Source organism: Oryctolagus cuniculus, chromosome 14, assembly GCF_051225735.1.
Source record: "Oryctolagus cuniculus isolate XC-2025 breed Fujian yellow rabbit chromosome 14, ASM5122573v1, whole genome shotgun sequence".
NCBI lineage: Eukaryota > Metazoa > Chordata > Mammalia > Lagomorpha > Leporidae > Oryctolagus > Oryctolagus cuniculus.
This window is the reverse complement of record NC_142880.1, coordinates 31,899,342-31,915,222: the sequence shown is the minus strand read 5'-3', so window position 1 is coordinate 31,915,222 and position 15,881 is coordinate 31,899,342. Positions and strand designations below refer to the sequence as shown.

General features: G+C 42.3%; 1 protein-coding gene across 1 annotated transcript in view; it reads left to right on the top strand.

Annotated features, from left to right (window-relative positions):
* Positions 1-15,251, top strand: part of PJA2 (praja ring finger ubiquitin ligase 2) — a 78,457-nt gene extending 63,206 nt beyond the window's left edge. The window contains exons 7-10 of the mRNA XM_002713961.6: positions 164-275; positions 9,361-9,475; positions 9,842-9,963; positions 12,637-15,251. Coding sequence (XP_002714007.2) covers positions 164-275; positions 9,361-9,475; positions 9,842-9,963; positions 12,637-12,762 — 475 coding nt within the window. The 3' untranslated portion in view covers positions 12,763-15,251. The remainder of the gene's footprint in view (positions 1-163; positions 276-9,360; positions 9,476-9,841; positions 9,964-12,636) is intronic.
* Positions 15,252-15,881: the final 630 nt, after the last annotated feature.

Below are 15,881 nucleotides of genomic sequence, written 5' to 3'. Positions count from 1 at the left end.
TCCTCCTGCCCTTACTCTACAGTGTACATATTGAAATATTTTAGATTTTTCTGCTCAAAGTCTGTCTGTTGACTTATCAGTATGTTAACATAATTATGTCCTCAGCGTGAGATTTTCCCAAATCATAATTGTATATTTTTGTTTTGCATGTTTTCTTCCTCAGCCTATTTGATGGTTTTGCGGATGGACTAGGAGTTGCCGAAGCAATTTCTTATGTGGATCCTCAGTTCCTCACCTACATGGCACTAGAAGAACGCTTAGCCCAGGCCATGGAGGTATTTTAGTAACTCTGATGCCTGTGTTTTAAGTTGATGGGATACATACTGATAAAAGTTTAAAGGTTTTTTAAGACACTTTAGAAAGGTAAATAGTTTTCTAATCAGTTTAATAAGTCACTGAATAGTAATGGTCACCAGTATGCATGTAAGTTACACTTGATGTCTTAGCAGTCTGCCTCAGATTGCAGTATTTCCAAATTTTTATTGCCTAATGGCTAAGGTTTTGCTTACATTTCGAAAGTATACTGTTTCCCTCTATTGATTATGCGTGCATAGAAACACGCTGTCACAGGCTTGTGGCTTCTGAATATCATATTACTGCCTGCTGCCCCCACACACAAGCACACCTTAATGCATGTGGCGTGTGTGCTTAGTGTCTCTTGCCGTGTTGTCACTATTTGACTAAAATAGAAAGACATATACATTGGCTGAAAGAAGCCAAAGCACTTTCATGTTTAGGAACTTCACTGCACTGATGAATTTCATTCTAAGAAGTCTTTCTTTTAAATCAGTTTCCAAAGTAGAGTAATAACTGTCAAGTGAGCCAAAGGTCAGAGAACAAAAATGAGTAAGAGAAAACTTCAAGGACCATTGTAATAACATTTTATTTTGCAGTGTTCTGAGGTTAGAGAGGAACTTTATTGTTACTTAGTTGTTTGACAAAGAAAGAGAGACAGAAAGAACTCCCATGACCTGCAGTGGCTGGGGCTGGGCCAAAGCCCTGAGCTGGGAATGTAGTTCAGGTCTCCCACATGGCTGCCAGGATTGCAGTTACCTGACCAGTCATTGCCACATCTCAGGGGCTAGATTGACAGCAAGCTGGACTCAGGAGCTGAAACCAGGAATTAAACCACAGCATTCAGATGTGAGATACAGACATCTTAACTACTAAGCTAAGCAGAAAGTCTAGTTTAAATGAGTTAGATAGCAGACAGGAGATAAACCTATCCATCTGCTCATGCACACACACATTTAGATTGATTCTGCTTGATTTCACATTTTACATATGTGTGATCTTCCGTGGATATCATTGTTCTTATACTTTATGAGGTTGCTTTTTCTTAAAATAATCATTGCAGAAATACTACATACTAGAAGGAAAATCAAAGAGAACATCAAAGGACAGGATATACTTAGAACTTTGCCCAGATCATTTTACCTGCCTATCCAGATTCTGACACATACAAAATAATAGTCCAGCGTCATAACTTGCGTCAGAAACAGAATATAAAGATTAAAGATTTCTAACTTTCTTGAGCTAAAAACTTTTGAGTTCCCACAATAGAGTATGTCTCTCTTAGGGTCTTGTTTGACAATGTTTAAACAGTCTTCAATTTTTGTGCTAGTTATTTTTGAGTTCTTTAAAAAGAAAGCTTGATATTAAAATCTGTTTTACCGTTTGCTACTAATGGGCAATGTGACATTTGATTAGCATCCTGAAGGAAGAGCCAGGGAGACTGATCATGAGAGGTCATGCTAGTAATAAGTGAAGGCAGTTGCAGAATGAACAACACAGGATGTCCGGGAACTTGGTGTGCTGAACACTGCTAGCTGCTGCTGCTGGCTGGGACCCCAGTTGTGAAGTTGTTCTGACCCATCGTCCCTCTTGCCTTTAGGCATCTGCCTTCTCCGTAGCTTTAACAGCCTCCTCACATGGCAGTGTTTCCATTGAGATGTCTCACCCCTAGAGAACTGATACAGTCTCATCTTCCTGTCACTACCCAGAAATCTTTATTTGCACTGTGTCCATGTGCATTTACCTAATCATTCTGAAATATGAACAGTGACTTAATGATTTTCCTTTGAGGTTTGGCACTAACATTCTTTAAATGAAACAAAAGACAACAAAATAAACTGTTGGCTTTTATTTGTTTCTTGAACAGCCCTGTCCCTCTTTGGAAGTGGATGCCTTCATGTCTGTTTTTCCCCAGTATTAGACTAATCTTTCTTTTCAGGTTGTGTGGCTTCTGGTGAAATACACAGTTGTCTTATATCTGTGGCTCCAATTTGAGGCCAGGATAAAATATCAAACAATGATTTTAATTTTTTGAAACAAGGATTTTAAAACTTTCTACTATCCCCCACCAAAATTTGAAACACATATATCCCCTTGCCCATGCTTATATTTATAGCTGAAACTTACAGCATGTATCCAAGTCTTATTGCTCACCTTGTCATACTTCTTTGTAAGAAAAATATCTTTAAAATTTTAATGTAAAAACTGAATTTAAATTATCTTATAAATTTATAAAGTATGCAGTTGGTCAAAGATAAATTATTTTAAATTTTGATAAGTAATTATTTAAACATACAATAAAATTCTACTGCCTGTGCATCTCCATGAGATGGAGGCTTTCTCTATGCCCAGTTACTTTATGAGTGAGTTTTACTTATTCCTAGACATATTTCAGTATGCATTTTGTTTCGGTTTGTCCTGCTTATGAATATAGGCTTGGATAGGCTTGGAAAACCCTTTCCATATAAGTAAATTGATAGGGATAGAAGGAGTTTATCATAGCATTGTCATTCAATTTTTCTGCCAAAAATCACATTAACTTCTCTAATTGTTTAGAGCCTCCTTGAGTGTTTTTTTTTTGAAAGCAAATAATTAGAAACTACTTTAGATTTGTAATTTCATCATTATAGCTCAATTAGACCCAGTAGTTCAGATTTGCTCCCTTGAATGGAGACAAAGTATGCTTTTATTTATATAGTGGGAGATGGGTGAGTATGTAAATAGAGTGTGGTTACAGAGAAGCAAATGATACTTTGTAGGTGCTTTTTTTTTTTTTTTTTGCAAGATTTATTTTATGTATTTGAAAGGCAGAGTGACAGAGGATGGGGAGAGGGGTGGGAGAAGAGAGAGAGATCTTCCATTTGCTGGTTCACTCTCCAGATGACTGGGCCAGCCTGAAACCAGAAGCCTGAAACTCCATCCAGAACTCCTGAGTGGGTGGCAGGGGCTGATGTAATTGAGCCTCTTCCAATGCCTTCCCAGGCACATTAACAGGGAGCTGGATCCAGAGCAGCCAGGACTGGAACTGGCTGTCTGATATGGGATGCCAGCTTAGCAGGCTAGCAGGCCATGGCTTAACCCACTGAGACACAGTGCCAGCCCCTGTAGGTGTATTCTTAACGCAGATCAGTTTGAGGAAAGATCACTTAAGAAGCCTAATTGAAATTAATTTTCTTAATTCTACAACTATGGACCCCTTGGAAAGTCTTTTTACACTCAGAAGAGCACCTCACAGTCACTGAGGCACAGGCACTAGATTTAGGCACAAGGAAGTTTAATAATATGAGTTTTTGCAATATGTAGTTAGGCTGGATGTGACTTTGGATAGTTTCTCGAACTGCTAAGCTTCAGTAACCTCAAAAATGGGACTAGTAGTAAAGCCTCCTAGAGCAATGGTAAGACCTTCAGGAAATAGCTGTATTCATAGGAATATTCAAATCAGCAGTCAAATAAGCGGGAATCATCCATCACTTCTGGATTCATTGGTAGCCATTCAAGATCAGTGTTAAATCCCTTGGCTGTAAATTTTCTTTCTTCCATGATTTTAATTTCATTCTTTAAAAACTAAATTTTATTCTATAGAAGTTAAATTTTGTGCTGACAATGGATTATGCTAATTTAAACCTAGATATGTTACATTTTGGTTAGTTAGGGTATTTAGCTGTCTGTTTTTTAATATTTGGACTAACTTTTGAAAATATATTGTATTGCCTAAAGGTATAGGTAGATTTCTATATTTTTATATATTTTATAGCAGTGGCTATAAAATGGTCTGTTTTGCTTGTGATCCAAGATCATCTTGAATGCACGTTAGGACCAAGGCAATACATTACTGTTGCATGCATGAAATTCCAGGTATTTATTGGCCCTGCAGATGTGCAGGCAGTCATCAGAAAGGGAAAAAAAAAGACCCCACTGTCACAGACATGTATCACAGCATAGTTAGCCTGGAGTAACTTCCCCAGATGGAAGTCACTATGAATAGGATCTCTTCTTGTCTGTGTGTAATGTAGACGAGTTCTTCCAAGCAGGGTCTATTTTGAGATGAAGGTAGGGCATTGGGGAACATTCATGATTATTGTTAGGAGAGAAGAAAGGGAAAGACAACAGGATCTTACCTTCCATTTGCTGTCTCCTGATGGGAACGTTTAATATAAATGTATAATGAGATGAGAGTAACAAGGGAGTGATTAGTAAGAAATAAGGTAAGTTTAAATATAGAAAAAGCTATAAAAGGAACAACCACCACCCATCAGGCTAAAATAGCGTACCTGCAACAGGCTCCCCATATGTCCCCCAGGCTGAAATCTTGATGAAAATGGCACAGCTGTGGCTCACTAGATGGCAGAGAAGTCACTGTGGTTCTGTGCTGCAGAACTTAATTGGAAATCAGCCCCGTAGGGTGCCAGGGAAAGCCATTCTTACAAAGGCGTGAACCTGTCCCAAGTTGGGTCCTGGGGAAGCTGTGGGCATACGCATTCCATGAGCTGATGGTTGGAGGAGCATACGTGGTCAGAGTCTCATGCCAGATTTGAAAGCCTCACACCCCAGAGAAGGCAGTCAGCAAACCCACTGGGATCAGTAGCAAAGCCATTCGCCTCCTGGAGTGTTTCCTCCAGCATCCAGTGTAAGCAAGACCAAACATCAAGCCAGCTGTTTGGATGGGAAAGCAGTTCCATGGCCCAGATCCATATCCCAGAGCTGACAAGAGTAGCGACTTTGGATTTGAGGAGGAGTAATTTGGTACAGTGTGGTAGTAGCTGGGACCGTGCATCCCTTTGAATAGTTGGCTTCCCTGTACACCTTGCCACACACACAGGAACCCCTAGCAAGGTACAGCTGTTCATACAGATGAAAACGCTTTCACACTGTCTCTAGAATGAGCACATGCGTAGTCCCGAGAGTCGTTTTATCTGTCACTAGCTGTGCTGCTTACTCCACAAATCCAGTTGCAGCCCCACTGAATGTTCTCTTTATGTAAATACTAAATTGCAGAGTTAACTTCCAATATCTGGTGTATGGGATAGAAATGAAAAAGAGAAAGAAAGTGAAAATGACTAGCACATACAAATAAATACACTAATAGAACAAGCAAACAGGAAACACACAAAGCTACTAATTTTTGCTCCTGTATTTGGTCGTGCGGCCCTAATAGCTATGGGCTTCTCCATCTGTGACATTCCTTGCCCTCAGCCAGAACCTTGGCATAATAGGATTCTTTACTTGGTTTGGCGACCGAAAGTTACATCACCTACAAGTCTGTGTCCTCAGTTGCCCTTTTCTTGGCTGCTGTAATCTAGTAACTTTACTGTTGGGCCTGGAAATACTAAGCCGGCAAGAGCAAGAGTGATGACAGGGCTCTCTGTTGGAGCAAGCCTCGCCAGTGGAGAACAGACCGCTTTGGCACAGGGAGCCTTAAGTGACTGGGAGATCCAGCATTGTCACTCATCTGGGTTCAACCTCATCTCCCCATCCCGAGTGTCAGAGTCCTGTTCTTTAGCTAGTCATTGATACAACTTAGAAGAAATTTCACAGAACTTGAAAATTAAACTTTTACTTGAGTTTAGCAGTCCCCACAATCAAATGTTGTGTTTGGTTTTCAGAAATAAGAGCTGTTTTGGGGGCTATCATAGAAGCTCTCTAGTTCTCATACTCTGTCTTGAGCTGAGAGTTAAAAGAACTGGGCTTGTAATCTTCTCTGTAAGTAAGTGCACACAAGTACCTAGTCTGTCGCACAGTTTTTACAGTCAATCAGTTACCTGGGCTGTAGTTACCTGGGCTCCTGAGACAGGTGCCTCAGTTGGCCCTGCATCATGGTCTCCCATGGTGATAGCTGGAATAATTGCAATGCCACTGCAGGTCATGGGCCACTAGTACCACGTGCCCATTGGCAAGGATTTCAGCACAAAACGTAAGGCCAGAGACCCATCCAAGACTGACCCCACATCCTGTTCTTGAAGAACTGTTCCTGAGACCTCTAGTGATACTGAATCTTTATCAGTCTGGGCTCAGTCACAAGGAAAAAAACTGATTTGAAGAGGCAACTACAGCAGGAAATTAAAATAATGAGGGATTGGCTAGAAGGAAGAAAAGTGGCCTCTAAAGAGTACAGGAATTGCAGATTCCAGGAGCAGCTTCCGAGCTGAGATGGTGGAGCCTTCTACCTCCTAGCCCCTGGCTGAGATCCAGACCTTGCTAAGCAGGACGTAGGGGTGGCTCATAAAGAAGTGTTTATAGTACTGTGCTGGAAGAACTTGCTGGAATTCTGCCCCCCGGGGCACCAAGAGAAACCGTTCTCAGGGAGGTGACCAGCTGGAAACACTGTGCTGGGAAACCATCCCAGATGAGTGCGGGGAGAAGTTCCCTGTACTGCCTGTGCTTTAGGAGTGAGCTGCTAGAAGAGCCTCGCCTTGGGGCAGCTGGTGCAGGAGTGTCTGTCCCGCACACAGGAAGCCGGGACCCTGCAGGGTCCGCCCAGTAAGCCCAAGGGAAACAGGACACACAGTCTTCTCCCTGCTGTGTCTCTCCAGCACCCTCTGCTGACAAAGGAGAACAGTTAAAAGGCCTGGATTTATTTTTCACAGAGCAGAAATAAAAGGTGAATTTGGATCTGAGAGGCAACAATTCAGTCACTGGCACGTGGTTTCTGTTTTTGCAGTGTCTACAAGTCCAAAGCAAAATCTGGTATTCAGCATTATTAGCTGTATTTATTAACCTACGATCCTTTTTCTTTTTTTAGTTCTGATTTTGCTTTAGGCTTGTCTGTAGCCTTTATTTTAAATTGTCTCAGATACCTTTTTTTTTTTTTTTTTTTTTTTTTTTTTTTTTTGACAGGCAGAGCAGACAGTGAGAGAGAGACAGAGAGAAAGGTCTTTTTGCCATTGGTTCACCCTCCAATGGCCGCCACGGCCAGTGCACTGCAGCTGGTGCATTGCGTGATCCGAAGCCGGGAGCCAGGTGCTTCTCCTGGTCTCCCATGGGGTGCAGGGCCCAAGCACTTGGGCCATCCTCCACTGCACTCCTGGGCCACAGCAGAGAGCTGGCCTGGAAGAAGGGCAACTGGGACAGAATCCGGTGCCCCGACCGGGACTAGAACCTGGTGTGCCAGCGCTGCAAGGCGGAGGATTAGCCTATTGAGCCACGGCGCCGGCCATCAGATACCTTTTTGAAAATAATATATGCTAATGCCCAAATGTAAAAGGTTGTCATCCAGAAGAACCCAGTGTTACCTGTCAGGCAGAAGTTTTCTCCTACATGGGAAGCCCACCTTGTTTGTTTTTCACTGTGGTGAAATAAACAGTTCATGACATTCACTATGAACTAATTTTACAGTCTGTCGTCATTAAGCACATGCACATTGTTACAAGCAACAGCCCCTCATTTTCTGCTGTCCCTGGTCCCTAGCAGTTACCACTCTACTGCCTGCTGCATTCTATAATATTTATCCTGCTGTCACTGGTTTATCTCACTTAGGCTATATCCTTAAGTTTCCTCCTTTTAGCATGTGTTAGAATTCCCTTCCTTTTCAAGACTAAGTAATATTCCATCACACACACACACACACACACACACACACACTGCATTCTGTTTACCCATCAGGGGACACTAGGGTTGCTCCCACCTTTTGGCTCTTCTGAATATTGCTGCAAGGAACCTGGGTTTACAGGTATCTGTTGTAGTTGCTGCTCTCAGTGCTAGGTTTATGCTGGGAAGTAGAGTTGCTTCATTACATGGTGATTATTTAACTTTGAGGAATTGCCATACTGTCCACCATTTCCCCCCACAGAGGAGGCTCAGTTTTGATAGTTGCCAAATCTGTTTCAACTTTTCCATCTCATCAAAGAATATTAAACTCGTTCAATGCTAAGGTCTTTTGTAGCTCTGTGATCTTACGTGCTGTATTTAGACTTACTACTGACAGGTAATTATTAAATTGTGTACTTGAGGATGATAGCAGTGCAGTGTAGTGTGGGACATAGGATTCATGGAAGAGAGAATGTACACAGTCCCTGAGGAATCACTAGGACTTAAAGGATGGACACAGAGCACCAGACAGGAAGCACCATGTGTACTGTGTCATGGTGCAAGTGGCATGCAGAAAGGCCGAAGCCCTCCCCACTGCTCTTGTCTAATTGGAGCACAACAGGTTGCAGATGACTCATTCTAGGTGGTCATCTGATCTGATGTTCTTTCCATTTCTGTTAGAGCAGTAATTCTATACAGACATTTGAACCCTTTAGTGAAATTCACAACCCAGAGAACTGAGAAATAACTCGTGGGCTGGTCATATGGGGGACCCTGAGCCTACTAGTAGGGGACATAGCCACTGGGAAGCGGATTACTCCCTTGCATGCCTTGAACATGTAGTAAACTCAGCATTTTGCCCCTTTCCTGAAGTGAACCTTTCTAATGTGGTGACTTGTTCACTCAGTTATCCCACACAGGACTCAGAAGTTTGAGGAGTGACCACTTCTTTGGAAATATGGATATGACCGGCAAATAGAGTTATTGAGACAAGATAGATTTTTTGCTTGACTTCTGAGAGGCAGGGCTGTGTGTGTGTGTGAAAGAGAGAGAGATTTAGTTTGATGGTGATGAAGCTAGTGCCTTTTGGAAGGGGGCAGAGGGAGCAGGGGACTGGAGCAGAGGAAACTAATAGGGAGAGAGTGAGGGCAGATACAGCTGTTAACATTCTTTTTAATTTTTAAAATATATATTTATTTGAGACCCAGACACCTCCCGTCAGCTGGTTTACTCCCCAAATGCCCACAACAGCTGGGCCAGAGCCAGGCCAAAGCCAGGAGCCAGAGTCAATCCAGGTCTCACACGGATGGCAGGAACCCAATTACTTGAGCCGTCACCTTTGCCTCCCGGGATGTGCATTAGCAGGCAGCTGGAGTCAAAAGCAGAATTGAGGCTTGAACCTGGGCACTCTATGTGAGGTGTAGGCCTCCCAACAGGGATCTTAACTGCTGCCCAAATGCCTGCCCTGTAAAAGATATTTTCAAAAATAGTTTTGTATTACTGTTGTATTTTCGAACAAAGAACTGTAACTTTGTTTTGCAGACTGCGCTAGCACATTTAGAGTCTCTTGCAGTGGACGTGGAGGTGGCCAATCCGCCAGCCAGTAAAGAGAGTATCGATGGTCTTCCAGAAACCCTCGTTCTTGAAGATCACACTGGTAAGGGCAGAGTTGACCTCACTGCTTATATTATCAGTGAACTAGAAGTCTGACATGAAATACTGGACCGTTAGGAACTCTATTTAGATTTTCCATGAAAACCAGATGTTGGCAAGCTATTATCCAGAAGAAGAATGCTTTTCATTTATCAAGTGGCAGGCTGAGACAAATGTCCCCCAGGCAGCTTGTCTACTGAAGCAGTGTCTATTAAATTCCAGATTGTTGTGTATTACACAGAAACATGGCTTGCCAATTAACTGACGCTCAGAGTTGGGTTCTTTGGTCCTCGTAGGTGTCTCTGAGTCAGTGCGTTGGTTTCTAGTTTTTTAGAAACTGAGCTCAGTGTGACTGATGCACTTGTTTCAGCTATCGGGCAGGAGCAGTGCTGTCCAATCTGCTGCAGTGAGTACATCAAGGATGACATCGCCACCGAGCTGCCCTGTCATCATTTCTTCCACAAGCCTTGCGTCTCCATCTGGCTCCAGAAGGTGAGTTTAGATGGGCTTTTTGACAACTAATATTTTAATGGTTTCTCCTACAAGTTAGCCATGATAATGGTCTCTTTTAAGCTTATTTTGCTTAGCTACATATTTGTAGTACTTTTTGGCTCATGGTTAAAAACTGGTTGCCTTTATGATTTTACAGATTTGGGATATGAAGCTATTTTACTTGACTAACATTTTCTAAAAAACAACAACTATTTAACATTCTTTTAATCATTTTAGGAAATGATTACATATCTGAAAAAAATCATTTTAGAATAAAACAGTGATCTTTAATTATAACTCTGAAATGTGGTGTTTTCCAAAGTATTTTAAGCAGGGAAGCCGTTGGTCCTGTGCAGAGTACTGTAACACAAACAGGTGTTGTGCTAAAATGGGCCATTTTTTTAGAGTGTATGGAAGACAAATTTGGTCACCTAGCAAGTACCTTTTAATCCAGTTTGCATATACTGTTCTTATATATTTACCCAAGAATTTTAAAGTATACTTGAATTAGGTAAGAAAGCAAAGAAAAAGTTTTTACTAAATTTTCTCTGTAATTTCTTTAACATATTTATTTATTTGAGAGGCAGAGGTACAGAGAGAGGGAGAGACAGAGAGAGTGTGATCTTCCATCCATTGGTTCACTCCTCAGATGGCCTCAATGCCCAGAGCATTGAGCAGGCCAAAGCCAGGAGCTAGGAGCCTTCTCTGATCTCCCACATGGGTGAAGGGGCCCAGGTACTTGTGCCATCTTCTGCTGCCTTCCCAAGCCATTAGCAGGGAGCTGGATCAGAAGTGGAGCAGCCGGGACTCGAGCCAGTGCCCATATGGCAGCAGGTGGAGGCTTAACCTACTACACCTCAGTGCCACCCCATCTCCCTTTTTGCATAAAGGCTATTTTCCAGCTAACTCAGGAGAGATTACCCAGTCTCGCTCCGAGTTACCTAGTCACAGACACAGCTGCCTCTTCCCTGCGCCCACTCCCTTTTTCCTCCCCCTTTTCCTCCCCTCTCCTACCTTCCTTCTCTTCTTTCCCCTTCCTTTCTGAGCTGTGTTCCTTCCCTTCTATTGCCACATCATTTTTCTCTCTTTTAAATATCTCTGAGGGGCTGGTGCTGTGGCCTAGCTAGTATAGCCACCACCTGCAGTGCCAGCATTCCATATGGGTGCTGGTTCAAGTCCTGGCTGCTCTACCTCCAATCCAGCTCTCCGCTATGGCTTGGGAAAGCAGCATAAGATCACCCATGTCCCTTGGCCCCTGCAACCATCAGGGAGACCTGGAAGAAACGCCTGGCTTCAGATCGGAGCAGCTCCAGCCATTACAGCCATTTGGGGAGTGAACCGGCGGATGGAAGACTTCTCTCTCTCTGCCTCTGCCTTTCAAATAAATAAATAAATTTTTTTTTTTTTTAAAATCTCTGCAATCTAATGTAGGAATGTTTAGTTTTCCTTTATGAAATCAGATGCAACTGTTTGTTGTTGCTGACGGTACCTATTTTTTGTTAAGGTGCATATTTAATTTGTATTATAGTTTTATATTCTCCTTTAATAAAACATTGCTCACATATTTTTTTATTTGTCTTTTGTTTAATTCTCATCGCCAGTCCTCCACCCTCCCTCCATAACCAGCATTGCCATCCTGGAGTGTTGTGCATGCTTTGTCCCAGTTGCTGAAGCTGTATACTAACATCTGTGGGATTTAGGGCTTTTCTTTTTCTTTCTTTCTTTTTTTTTTTTTTTAAATAGGACCATGCTACATTTTTTCCTGTACCTACTATTTTTCATACCCATTTTTGGGTAGTTTTTTGTTCTATTTGAACTTTTACACTTAGATTATTTAAAAATGTTTATGAGCAATAATGCTTATTTGAGCTAAGGTCAAAAGCTATGCAGTTGATTCCAGGCTGTCACTCTACAGCTGTTTCTTTGTCGCCTCAACAGCGCGATCTCTTCAGCGTCCCTCCTTTCAGGGAGATCTCTCTGAGGAAGAGAGCAGATTTGCAAGGGGCCAGTCTCTGTGAGTGAACATTGGCCGGAAGTATCTGTTACACTCCAGGAAAGCTGTGTGCCCTCCCCTGCTTCCCATCCCAGGTCTACAGCTGATGTGTTCTGTCATTTAGAAGGCACCTAATTCTTCCTCTCTGTTCCGAGAGGAGTTGCCACGGCCTCTGTAGCAGCTCTGAGGTTCATCTGCATTGGCAAATCTGTGCCACACTGAAGTGAGGCTTTGGTGCCCTAGAGGAAGTACTGGGGACAGGGACTTGGTGGGAGAAGTGTGCGTGTGGTTTCTGTGTTGTACGTGAGATAATAATAACTTGAGGTCACTGTTGAGCAAAATTCTGATCTCCATAAGGGCCTGCACCCTGATTCTTTGCTCACCCTCTACTGTGGCACAGGGGCTGAGATGGGGGCTCTTCGTTAAAGCTCACCAAATGAAGGAAGCCTGGCCTTGTAGCTACGAACAAGAGGGAGAGATGCTGTTTGGAGGCTCGTTGAGGTGCAGAGCAAACAACATTCAAATTTTGTCTTCCTGTGTCGTGTGGATTTGAAGTTTGTTTTTTGTTTCAGGATACTTCATTTGCTACTAAGCAGTGGTACTGGTTTTCTTTCTTGGCCAAGTATGTGGCCGGTGCGATGTTTCTGGTGGCTTGCTAATCCCTTGGTTTTTCTCCGCAGTCGGGAACGTGCCCTGTGTGCCGCCGTCATTTCCCTCCTGCAGTCATCGAAGCCTCCGCAGCTGCTTCCTCGGAGCCTGATCCTGATGCCCCACCTGCAGGCGACAGCACCGCGGAAGCCCCCTAAACCCGAGCAGTTGAAATGCGATCAGTCTATCAAAATAAATCTGCAAATTCCTTCTAAAGCTGATGTGCAAATAATTATATATAAATATATTAAAAATGCTATATATAGAATATGCCATAGTTTAGAAAGAGAATATGAACCTTTCTAAACTAACTTTAGGTTTGCAGAAAGTACTAAACGTTTTCGAGCTGAATGTTGAAGCAGCGCATCCGTTTTCTTTAGTTGAATATGTTGGTGTCCATTGTAAAGTCGACCTTACCAGTTTACTCTCTGCAGAAGAAATAATCGTCTATGTGGCACACATGATTGGTTTTGTCTAAAGTCCTGCCACAGAGTGGTTATCATTCAGCTCTCCTGTTTGCATCAAATGTGAAGTCGGTGACCACAACAGTAGTACAACTTGGTTTCATTAGAAATAAGGCAAAGTCAAAAGCACGCTGTGTCGCTGGTCCCTCTGCTTCTGCTGCGCCAGGCCCTCTTGGTTCATAATAACGAGAAGGGTGGTGTTTTTGGAAAATGCCCATTTTCTCTTCTTGGTTCCAAGTTGAACTTTTTCAGAATGCCAAACAGAGCATTACAGAATGTTTAAATCTTAGATGGAACCCCTGAAATGGGTTGGCAGTAAAGGAGCCTATTTAATGAAACCCTGATGTGCTTGGAGTGAGGACGAGGACTCGGGGGCCCCCGTGCTGAGTGCAGCGAGATGCGTGAGGTGGCCTTGGGGAGCTCCGCGCTCATCCAGCCTGTTTTTGCTTGGTCACAGGTATCCTTGAAGGCCCGGAACATGCGTGGCATATTGGTTTAGTAAGTATTAGATAGATGGTTTAAGATAATTTGGGTTCTGAAATATTTTGTAAGGTCTGAAAGCTTGCACAGGGTCATCTTTGTAACTGTGTAGCCCCAAGTGAGACAGCACAGCTTTTTCCTTGAGGTGATCACACGCAGTGGACAGATGGGTACAGATGTGGGTGTGACGGTCCACTCGCACGTGCAGTAGCATAGCAGCACCGGGGGACACGGGCTTCTAGCAAATCACACTGAAGCTGGTAAATAGGCAAGCATATAGTCGCGCTCCATCCAAGTGGCCCATTGATAATTTAATTTGGACACTAAAAGGAATATTTATATGCCTTCCCAGGTACATTTTATTTGTGTAATTTCTCTGAATATTTGAATTCTGTCTCTTTTCTCCATTCTTAAAAATAAATGAATTTTCACTGTTGGCACATTTGAGGCTTAAATATAAAGAACCTAACACTTGCATTCTAATTTTGCATATATTGTAAATGTGTCTGGTATTTACAGCAAAATACTGTGTATCCTTTTATGGGTAAAGCAAAAGTGAACATTGCATGCATGTGATGTGGTGAATTTGTAATTTAGGGGTTCTTTGGGGCTTCTGTGACTCTGGAAATGCTTACATTCAGGCCTTAATGTTGCACTAGCTAGCATGTTTTCCTTCTGATGTATATAGTCACTGTTGTATAAACTAATCTTGGCTTGTTTTCTACTCTGTGGTCTTTCCATACCATATTTCATTGAGGATCAGTTAGTGTCAAGGAGTCAAATCAGATTAAAATTAATTCTCATGTGTATATTGTGGAAATCCGTAGCTAGTACCATTTTGTTTCCTTTTAAGTAATGTTGATCAGTTGCAACACAGGTTAACTTACACTACCACAGACTTCTCCATAATAAGCCACACATTATATTTAGGCAGTATTAAGGGACCTTGGGTTTCCTCTAGATAGCAGCTGTCCCAAAGAAAATTATTTCTTCTTTGCCTGTTAACATTTAGCTCTTATCTGCCAGTTGTTCAGATTTTGGTTCCAAACTCAACCTAGCAGCGTTGAGAGCCGCACTTAAGAGAACTGTTGTACTTTTTTGCTTTCCATCTGTTGCCGCCCTTCATTCTTGGCTCCCTACTATTTATAAACAGCTGCTGTGCAGGAGAAGAGTCTACTAAGAGTTGGCTTAAATTTTTTTACAAAAGACGATGATGGAGAGTGTAGGATTTTTGTGGTAACAAGCTGGTGTAAGCTAGGCTGACAAGTTCAGACGCCCAAATATTATTTGATTTCTCTTGGATTCTTTTGAAAAAGTTAAGAATATATGAAGGTAAATTAGAAATAAGTATGAATATTAATAAAATATCGTTTATTTCTCTATTTTATGTTGTGACTTGACCTAATAATTTTATTTTTTTGAACATTTTCTTATTTCTTGTAATATGAATGCTGATATTTAAAGATAGATCCATGTGGTTTTCTTTTGTGTTTTCTTGTTTAAACTAACTCTTTAAGATTATTTGTGATCTGGATTTATATATATGCTGTTAAATATATATGAGCTGTTAAAATGGAATGCAAGTTTTTCAAAAGCCCAGGTCTAAATGTAATGATTGGTTTATTGTTCCACAACTCCAGTCCATCATTTTCTGTGTAAATCATAAACAATAAACAGGATGTACTCGGTGGTCATTTCTAATATTTAATTGTGCAGTCGTTTCACTTCTACAGAGTCACCCCTGAAGGACTTAACTTTTTTTTTTCCCTGCTTTAATTTGAGAGGCAGAGAGACAGAGACAGGGGTCAGGCTGCTGTCCATTGGCTCACTCCCCAAGTGCCAGCAATGGCTAGGGCCGGGAATTCAATCCAGGTCTCCTTCCACGTGTGTGGAAGAACCCAACTCGCTTGAGCCATCACCTGCTACCTTCCATGGTACACATGAAGTGGAAGCTGGAATCAGGGGCAGAGTCGGGAGTGGCACCTTTCAGGCACTCTGGATAGGACATGTAGATTTGTCACACAGTGTCTTGACATCAGACTAAACACCCACATCCACCCCCTAAAGGATTTAGAGCTAACAGCAAAGAACACAACTACTGAGGGAGTCTGACATAGGCTCCTGAGCACAGGGTGTTCCTCCCTGAACTGTAACATCTAAGGCCCTGAAGAGAGCTGGACAGAAGCAGCGGATGGGCTTCACGCTGTGGAGGGGCTTGGAAGGAACATTGCTTGCCCTCTGCTACTCTTTGCATTCCTTTATGTTTTAGTAGAGCCTGGTTTCCACACTTAACAGGACTACAGAAACCCTACGATTTCTAGAAAGGAGGCCTG